General features: G+C 47.4%; 1 protein-coding gene across 1 annotated transcript in view; it reads right to left on the reverse strand.

Moving 5' to 3' along the window:
• Positions 1 to 1,702, reverse strand: part of IL10 (interleukin 10) — a 2,881-nt gene extending 1,179 nt beyond the window's left edge. The window contains exons 1-3 of the mRNA XM_009871224.1: positions 1,544 to 1,702; positions 304 to 366; positions 6 to 26 (exon numbers count right to left, since the gene is read on the reverse strand). Of these exons, the coding sequence (XP_009869526.1) occupies positions 6 to 26; positions 304 to 366; positions 1,544 to 1,702 (243 nt within the window). The remainder of the gene's footprint in view (positions 1 to 5; positions 27 to 303; positions 367 to 1,543) is intronic.
• Positions 1,703 to 9,918: the final 8,216 nt, after the last annotated feature.

Genomic DNA, 9,918 nt, shown 5'->3' on the forward strand with positions numbered 1-9,918 from the left:
GACACCGACTGGCAGCCGAAGCTTCCCTGGGGCGAGAGGAGGTAACTGCGTTGGGGCCGGCCGCCAGCGCTGACGGGTGTGGGTGGTTTTAAAAATCAAAATTGCGGCGGTGGTCGGGGTGCTCGCGGCAGGCTAGAACCGTGTCAGCCCCGCCGCGGGCACACGTGGTGCTGCTGGTCTGGAGAGCTGTTCTTGGGTGACATTAGGCAATGCCCTGGTTTCCAGGGTGCTTCCTCTCTTACAAAACGTCGGCTGAAGGTTGAGGAAGGATGAGGGACTCTAGATGAAAGTTATTGTTCTTACCTTGAATTCATCCAGCAGTTCGGAGCTGAGCAGCTGGATGCTAAGTTCATCATCTTTTGATTGCTGTGGAAGAACGTGAGGGAAACGTGTGATTTACTTAGGCAGGCAGTCAACGCTCTTTTTCCCTTTGCCTTATGAACAGGTTGTTTTGCTCATTTGCATTTATGGTTTCGCTGAAGTGAATGCAAAGAGCACCCAGCACGCAGAAGTGCGGGAATCACCAATTCTTTGGTCCGTAGCTTTGCAAAGCAACTCCTGTTAGGTCAAGAAGGCAAAATAAAGAAATCACAAATTCTAGTGCCGCCTACGGGCAGGAAGGTTTAATCCCTCCTGGCAAAAGGAATCTGCAGCGGATGTGTGTCCTTACGGTGTCTCCTGCTGCAGCATCAGCTCTGGAAGCCCAAGGAGCTGCAGTGGGGTGGGCTGTCACCACCCAAAGCATCACCTTGTGGCACCAAGTAACTAAAAAGCTTTCCTAAGAGGTTAAAAATATTCCTTTCCAATGTTAACTGGGAGTTTTACAGAAGCTTTACATCTTAAAGTCTTGGCTGTGTTCATTCGATAATAAACACAAGCCATGTGACATAACTTGAGATCTAATCTGGAGAATTATCTTGTTTTATTGCTAAAATATTAGCTAAAATGGTCACAAAGATGTAACCAGCCACCTCTGCCAGGACCGATGCAATGACAAGTGCTCTGAGTAAACCTTGTGCTGCTTTCTCAGCAGCCCCCAGGCTCCTGATGGCTGCAAACTGTGACAGGCACCAAAGCAAGTGCTCATTGCTGTAGTGTTTCTCCAGTCATAAAATACCAGGTTCAGGCTTTTGTGGTTCTTTCAAAAATAAAATGTCTGTAGCAAAAGATTTCCCTTTTCATCTAGTGTCGACTTCAGCAAGGCTGGACCTTGTTGCCCTGAAGAAGGGACTATTTCCTTCCTATTAATTCAGTGAACGATTTTTTCTGCCACACTTTTAGGGGAAAGTCTGGCTGGTAAAGTTCGCAAAGATTCATTATGAAATTTCTAGAGATCATTATAACTAAAACTAGGAAGAAAACCCTCGCATGTTGTCTCTCAGTGAGCAACGAAACTGAACTTCTCTTGCTCGCCTTGCAACACAAAATGCGCCCGAATCATTTCTGCTGGGAGGAAGCCGCCTTCCCCCTCATCCAAATCACTGAACCTTGCAAAACAAAACAAAAAAAAATGCAGAAGGAGAAGAGATAGGGTTATACTCACAAAATAATCTTTGATGTCCTCGAACTTGCTCCTCAGCTCTTTGAGCTTGGCAGGCAGGAGGTCGGGGAAGTGGAGGCAGCTGGGCTGGGGGGCCGAGGTGCCGGCCGGGGGGCAGCTGGTGGCCAGGAGCAGCAGGAGCAGCGCTGGGCAGGTTCTCATCCTCGGCTCGCCTCGGTCCAGCCGGAGGGCAAATTGCACGAGGAGGGTAAAAAGCCGATCTGCAGCCTTCACCTTGATGGAGCCCCTCATTTATACTCGCGGCTCTGTTTCCTTTCCCCATTTCCTGCGAGCAATATTGGGGTTGGGGTTTTAAGTAATTCATTAAACCAAATGTCACTTGGGTTCCCGTCAACTTGGGTTTCCTGTTCTTTTGACCCTGCTCCTCTCCTCACACCCCATCAAATCTTTTGTGCTTAGACTCTGCATTTTTTTTTTTCTCTTTGCTTGCTTCTTGTAAATTTAAATGTGGCTAAAGAGGAAAGCTTCAGATACAACGCGAAGAAGAAAAGGTGCTGTGTGAGGTTACTTCTGCATTCTCACGGTTACTTTTTATTTTTAGAAGAATGCCCTATTGTTAGGTGGAAAAAAAGTGTTTATATTTCTAAACCTCGTATCAAACCTGCCCTTGGGATCCCCAGCAGCATTGCTTTTAAAGAACTTGCATGATTACACTGTCTCCTCCCTTTGCCATTCTAACGCTCTGTTGCAAATACACACAATAATCTTCAACCTCAATTTTTAATTATTTTTTTTTCGGTTAACATATGTGTCTGCTGAAGATGATGTGAATTTTTACTGCCTTTATCCAGCTCAAAGACTGCTCTTCCAATCCGTGGCTGCCCAGGAGCAGGCTTTGTGCCGCAAGAGTTGCTATTTTAACGTTGTTCTGTGTGTTCAAAGGTAGGAGCAAGTCATGAATATTCGTGTTCCTGGCTTTTTGATCCTATTTCATTTCCCAGAAATGGGCAGGAGCCCCATCGGAGCAGCCCAGTGCTGGCTCTATGGACTTGATGTGCTGTGTTAACTGAGCCCTATTGTCCCAGCTCCAAGAAAATTATCATTTCAGAGCTGAAGAGAATTCCTGACGTCTCTCGGTTTCCACTTTCCTTTCTCTCGCACTCTATTTTTGCACACACCAGCTTCCTTGTGATAAAGATTTCACTGGCATATTTGGGAATCCACTGTCCAAGAAGGAGAAAGTGAAGCTAAGTTTGTCCTTTCTGGACTCAGAGGGTTTTCTCTGAAATCTTCTGTGTTATTTTGAGATGTGTGTTCTTCCCAGCCTGCCTCCGACACCTTGTTTCGGACAAATGCTTCTATTCTTATCTCCTTCACCGCACAGAACTCCTTTTAAGTTGAAAAAAAAAAAAGCCGGAAAAATGCAAAGTATTGTTTGTTACATTTTAATTAGATTTTTAAAATTTTATTTTGGGGAGCAAAAGAGAGGAATGTTTGGTGTACGTACGAATGAGCACAAGCAAAGGGGATGAAAGTTTGTGGCTGAAGGGTGTGAGGTGAAGACAGTGTGGGGTTTTGTGTTTCCATTTGTTTTCCTTTTTGTTGTTGATGTTGCTTCTTCCAGAGATGATGAGGACACCTGCTCCCGGTGAATCACTCCGATTGAATCACAGCCTGTGTCACGGATTTGGTGACCCGTTTTTCTCCAACGCAGCCGTGCAGTTTCTCGCCCTGACCTCCCGCAGAAGCTGTGAGAAAGGAGAAGAGCGAGCAGCGGCAGATGGCTCAGGCAAAACTCAGTAGTTTTAAACTCAGCCCGTTTCCACCGGGAGGAACCCGCCTTTCTCTGCTTCCCCCTTGGCTCCCACCTTGGGGACGATTTTTGTTTCTTTTCGTTAACTTCAATCTGCCATGGGTCGCCCAGCCTGTTTTTGACCTCCCGCAGAAGCTGTGAGAAAGGAGAAGAGCGAGCAGCGGCAGATGGCTCAGGCAAAACTCAGTAGTTTTAAACTCAGCCCGTTTCCACCGGGAGGAACCCGCCTTTCTCTGCTTCCCCCTTGGCTCCCACCTTGGGGACGATTTTTGTTTCTTTTCGTTAACTTCAATCTGCCATGGGTCGCCCAGCCTGTTTTTGTGGGACACAGAGCAAAGGATCTTTGGACAGACTGGGACCCGCTCCATGCCGGGAGCCCTCCTCCCTTTCTGCTGAGGAGCTGAGCACTCATTTCTAAACTTTTTTTTGCTCTGAGCAGTCAGGGTGGGGAGGGGGTCTCCATGAAGTCATTTCAGTGCACAAAGTCTCGGTCTTGTGCAATTCTATCCTGCCTGTTTTGGAACTTCACTTGTATTTTTTTTTAAATTTTTTTTTTTTTTGGTACAAGCGTAAGCCAGAAGTGTCCATTCCACAAAGGAAACTCGTGCAGATGATACTCGGCTGTGTTTACCTGTATTTCCTTTGCCGCATCAGAGATCTTGACGGTGCAGTTTCGTTCTGACTCACTCTTGCTCGGTGCCCTGGAAACGCGTTGACTCTGCAGTACTACGGAGCGGCTGCATGAATGAACAAAGCACCTTTGCCTAAAGAGTGTCCGGGGGATGCCAACACCTCCTGTGGTGTGGGTGTATTTCTAAACCTTTAGGAAACATCTTTCACGTTTGCCAAGAAGATCGTTTCAGGAAGGGAAGTGCGTTACTCAAAAGCTTTTCGTATGCTTTTACCCACCTCCCACGAACCACCCAGGGCTGCGCGTTCGCCAGGACACCCCGATTGCCGCAGGGCTGCCTGTGTGTGGAGCTTTTCTTACGTTGGCAAGGTTTGCTGTGGGAAAATTTTTACTTTTTTTCTTTTTCTTCCTTCTTGGTCTCTGTCATTGCTTTGGGACAAAGAAACATTGTGTGTTTTATGGGCTATTCTAAGTATAGCCTGGAGGATCCCCTGGATTTCCAGGCTATCATAATAATGCATGATTTTTCTTTGCAAAAATTCCCCATTTCTCATCCCTTCAGATTCAGGAGATCTGCCGTCAGTGATGCTCTGGGGGCAGCCTTTTATTCACCTTGTATGAAGCAAAATTTTGAAGCGATTTTGCTCTCTCAGCAGTCCCATCACTGATGACTAACAGTTCCTGATGGGTGAAGCATGAAGTGGACTGCTGAATTTTTTTTTATTTTTTTTTTTATTTTTTTTTTTTTGCTGGCAAGGCATGACGTCGGATATTTCACTTCTGGAAACCTGTTTCCTAGCCTTGTCGGAATTTGCAACGTGACTCATATTGAGCTCAACAGGTAAATCCCAAATTACTCTTTGGAAATTTAACCAATGTCATTGTTTTGTCTTGTAACATCAAAGAGTTCAGAAATTGGTTACTAATCATGAATAGAGGATGTTACGGTGACCTCTAATGTGATTTGACATAGACAGAAAATTGCATCAGATCTTGGCAAGTCCAGAACTTCCATTTGGTCTAAATCAAGTTGAAATTGTCACCTGAAAGTGAGGGACACTGCCCCTCCGCGTGAGGCCGTTCCCCGCTCTGGAGCAGTCACGAGCGCGGGTGGTGTTGCCTTTCTTCTCTCTTCTCCTGAAGGAAGCTGTTGGCAGGGATTTTCCAAGATGCTCGAACCTGCCCTGTCCTGTCCTTAGAGAAACCGAGGAGATCTCAGCACTGGCCCTTCAGGGAGCGGGGAACGTGTGCTCCGAGTGAGCAGGGAGGATGAACGAGGCTTTCTCAGACCAGTTTGTTCACAAGTAAGTTAAGAAGGTAAAAGCGCGCAAACCCCCACTCAATACATGGTCCGTTTTGACTTACCCACGCATCTCTTGCATTGCCTTTCTTTTTTTTTTGAGCACCCTACAGAGGCAGATTTGAGCAACTCCTGCCTTGAACAGGTCATTTCCCAAGTGCTGTTTTGATGAGTTTTGGTATTACTGGGGCGTGTGGACCTCCCGGAGAATATTGTCCTCATCGCGATTTGGCACCAACACCCTGACCAATGACACAAACTCCTAGTTATGAACGGTCATAAGACAGAAACTAGTTATCACGGTTTGAGAAATCCCGGGCTTTCTTTTCCACCCCCTAGCACACAGAGCACCACGTGCCACAGCCGGCGATGCCACATGTGCTGCCGGGTCCTCTCCGGCGCCGCAAGGGATGATGTCCTGGTGCTGCCAGGGGATTTCCCCTCCAAAATCCTTCGCGTGGTAACTCCGGGGCCCCTGGGGCTCCCCCGGCAGCCGCTCTGTGCAGGCTGGAGCCCAGGCTCTGAGCCAAAGCGTTACTCAACCAGAAAAGCTGCAGCTTCGGCCACGGTCAAACTCAATGTTTCAGAGGCTCCTCGGAGAAGCCAGGGCAAAGGGAACAAGTTTCATGATGAGGGTTCCCAGAATAAATAGCCCAGAGGCTACCACTGCTGCCCTTTCAGAGAAAAATACAGTAAAACAGAAATGCTAGAAGTTTGTTTGTTTTCCATTGAATTTCTTTTGAATTGAGGGGTTTCTAATTAATAGCCTCAGAACAGGGAGTGTGCCGTGGGCAGGGGAAGGAAGGATAATCTTATCTTGACCTCGTAAGCAGAAATTTTTTTTATTGTGATCCATCAGATGTGCTTTTGAGAAGTTTCAGAGGGTTTTAAACATTTCATGTGTTCAGACCCCCTCTTCTGCTTTATCTCTCTTTTCTTTTCTTTTTTTTTCACGTAGACGGTAATACAACCTGGCTGTTTCTCATGTGAATTACCTTAGTTACAGAAACCCAAAGAAAACATGAACTTGAGCTATGAAAGCAGCAGAGTTCAGCAATGGGAGAGCCGTTACAGAAATCCCATTGCTCCCAAGGGCACAGTCTCTGCAGGAGCTGGAGTGCCTGTTCCAGTCCTGCTCAGCGCTGAGCTTGTTGTGCCTTTCTGGCAGCTTACTCAAGATTTAGCCCTTTGTAGAAGTCTGAGTAAGGTTCACTTCAGTAACGGGGTCAGGCACTTACACCCCTTTTCGGTTATTGCTTGCTTTCCATGTAGCTCTGGAGGGTTGTAACTAGGAACTAGAAGAAGAATCTGAATGGTGGAAAACCCCTTTCACTGAAGAGAGTGTTTAACAAAAATAAAAAGAAGAAGAAGGAAAAAGATTTGAAGCAAAATTTCTCTGCTGCCTCTCACAGATCAGCAGCCTGTCGCCCGCTCCTTCGAAGAGGCTGGCAGCACGTCTGCTCATAATATAAAGTCAAATTTCTCTCTTCCCCTGCAGGCACAGCTCACGGGGGCAGCTTCCACTTCCTAAACCCTTCTCTAAGCTCCCAGTGGTTTTGCTCCCCAGGATGTTTGCCTGGGCTGCTGGTGGTGGTGCCCAAGCCGTGCTGCTCCTCGTTAGGTGAGCGGTAGCCTCGCTCGTTAACCCACCCTTCTGCACGAAGGGAATTGGGCAAACGGGAGCTGGGAGAGGAGCGCAGGAGACTTCCCAAGCACCAGCACCACTGAAACCAGTTTGGGCCCCTCATGGTTGTGAAATTGAGACTGATTCAAGTCCTGAGTTAATATGCACTCGAGGCAATATTAACCCAGCCAAAACCGAAACCCACGTTTAAGAGCCTGGTTATGTACAGAATCCACAGCTAATTTACTGAAACATAAGTTTCAGTTTTGGTGAAAGCTAAATCTATGACAGCTCTGACCGGCTATTGGGGTGATTCATTTGCTCCCCAGATAATTCAAAAATGGAGCTGATAGCAGCGAGCACTCAGTTTCTCCTCTATTAGGCATCATTTATTGCCTGCACCGTCAGCACATTCTGCCCCCCTGGGCAAACCCGGCGCTGTGTGGGACAGGGGCTCCATCCCAGCCCAAGCCCAGGCTTCTAAAAAACCGTGCCGTGATTAGTTTCCTTTATCAATCTCTCTGTGCTGCAGACAGCGACTGATAACTGCTGCCGTTTTCTGTGACTGTTCATTTGAATTTTCAGAGTAAGGAGCTTCAGCTTCGGTTTTCTAAATGTTAACAAGTCTTTTCCAGAGAAGAGCCCTTTGGTGGGGACCAGCACCCCAGAACTGCTGGCACAAGCTCTGCCGGAGTCATGGGAGCATCCATGGGCTTCAGCTGGGGATCCCCAGGCTCACTACAGAAAATCCCTCTCCTGGGAATGAGCCGTATTCTTCAGTTTTGGCTAATCGTGTCCCCTCTTTGGTTCTCTGTCCCACTTCCCGAGGTGCAAACTCACTTTTTCGACAGCGTAGCCCAGTGTCCAGGAACTGGTGAAGCATCACGATTGCTGGTAACGAGAGCTATAATTGTAGTCATAATTGCAAGAGAGAAAAAAAGGTTTAAAATTAGAAGCAAGCACAGTAAACAAATCTAAACTCTGAGGGGAAGGTGTGCATGGGGGCTTCTCGCGGATTTTGAAAGTGGGTATTTGACTTTTTCATATTCACTGCTCATAGCTCTCTCCCACAGAAAGAGCTTTCAAGAAAGTTTCATTTCTCTGTGAAATATTGGCCCTCCCAGGAACATGTAGCCTCTCAGGGCAGCTCAAGATCTTGACAACACTTCAGCATTTCCTATATATTGGTGTTATGCTTGCTTAGAGAAACCCAATTGCTGCATATGTCAGATGCCCACATCAAAAAAAAAAAAAGTTTCTGAAACCTCCTGGAAACTGAGAAAGTCTCATTCATCAAGCCTGTCTTTAATCTTGTTGGCAGATTTGAGTATTTGAAATATATGTACATTTGGAAACCTGTGCAAATCTCGGCACGGGTGTTGGACTTTACATCATTCTCTTATGGATGTTTCTTTTCATCTCCAGGGGCAGGGCAGAAATTTTCGGGCAACTATGTCAGAATTTTTGCTGAATTAACCAATTTCCTCAACATGGTGGCAGGGGGAAAGAAACCTCTCTGGCAAATCTTGCTGAAATGATGGCAGAAGAGTGACACGTACCCAAGCAGTGAGCCGCGAAACCTTTCGGATAACTCCTGAGCTGTTGGAGTTTTGGGGTGAAAATTTCCCAGGAGCGATTTGATTCTTCAGCTGGTTCCTGAATTTAGCAGGAATGTGCTGAGCAACCCCGGGCTGGTCCCTAACATCACGTACAGCTCGTGCACTTGCCGGATTCCGAGCGCTTTGCCAGGGCTCGCGGCTTTGCAGAGGAAAACCCCGGCACAGATGTGGCTGCTGAGATCCAAGTGCTGGACAGTACAAGAAAAGCCGGCAGGAGCTGCTCTTCAGCTGAAGTATTAAACCGTAAAGACTGCATTTCTCTTTGGGGAAGATGCCATTTATGATAACCAAAATGTGAGCTCACGTTTGATGGAAACGGGGGAAGCAAGTATCTAACCTTCAACGCCCCCCACGCCGGTGACTAAATGAATGGTTTTTCTGCAGAAGGGTTGTGTCGATGTACGAGATCTCCCACCACGCTTTTCCTCTTCCACAAAGGTGAATCTCTGAGGTAAAAAAAAAAAAAAGAAAAAAAAAAAAGTGCTGCTCTTTGCATTTTTCTTTACCCTCTTCAGGTGAAATTCTGGCTTGGGGGCAGCTCTGCCAGTGGTGAGTCACGCAGACGAGTGTCGCATCTGCTCCCTGAAGGCGGTGGAATTTGTGGCGACAAGCAGCCCTGAGCAGCCGGACGTCAACCGTGACCCAGCTGAAGACATGCAGCGAGGATGCCCAGAGCACTGGGGTGATGCTCCCTGGGGGCAGTGGCTCTGTCCCCTTTCTGATTAGCCACACACCTGGGGACACCCTGGGTTGGGCTGTAGGTAAGAGGAAACAGCAGAAGCAGCCCCAGAGGGACAGTTGTGGGCAATGCCCTAAGTCGGGATGATTTGGACATTGTCTCGGGATGGGAGACGCTCTCCCAGCCTCTGTCAAAGTCCCTCAGCGCTGGGAAAGGAGCCGTTCTGCCCGTGAGGGACGGTCCTAAAGCTGCTGAGAGCCCACGAGCCACTCGGGAGTTGATCCTGGAAAAGAGCCTGAAGTTTTTCTCCCTTGGGTTTGGATGTCTTTTGGCTGAATAAAAGTTGCATCACATTAAGCTGAGCCATGCTTAGCTCGTTGCTCCCTAAAAGGCAGTACTCAGTGTTTGATTTTCAGAATTATTCAAGTGGTTATGGTTAGAAACGTGACCGAGAAGAGGGCACACAATGTACCACACCTATCAGCCAATAACTCCCTGCGGAGGCTTTTTTTTCTTTCTTTTTCTGAGTCATTTGTTGAGTTTACCGAGAAAAACAATTTTTTTACTTTTGTCAGCAGCATTGCAGAGCTGGGGCTGAGCATGCAGCCCCTGGTTTCTATCGATAATGAACTGAACTAATTAAGAGGGAGAAGAGCAGCCAGATTTTTGGCTGGCAGCCACAGAGCACGTTTCCGTCGCAAAGAGCAAAGTGTGTCAGTGCAGAAGCTGATGGAAAGAGGGATGGCATGGC

The sequence above is a fragment of the Apaloderma vittatum genome, unplaced genomic scaffold (genome assembly GCF_000703405.1).
Source record: "Apaloderma vittatum isolate BGI_N311 unplaced genomic scaffold, ASM70340v1 scaffold4216, whole genome shotgun sequence".
Taxonomy (NCBI): Eukaryota; Metazoa; Chordata; class Aves; order Trogoniformes; family Trogonidae; genus Apaloderma; species Apaloderma vittatum.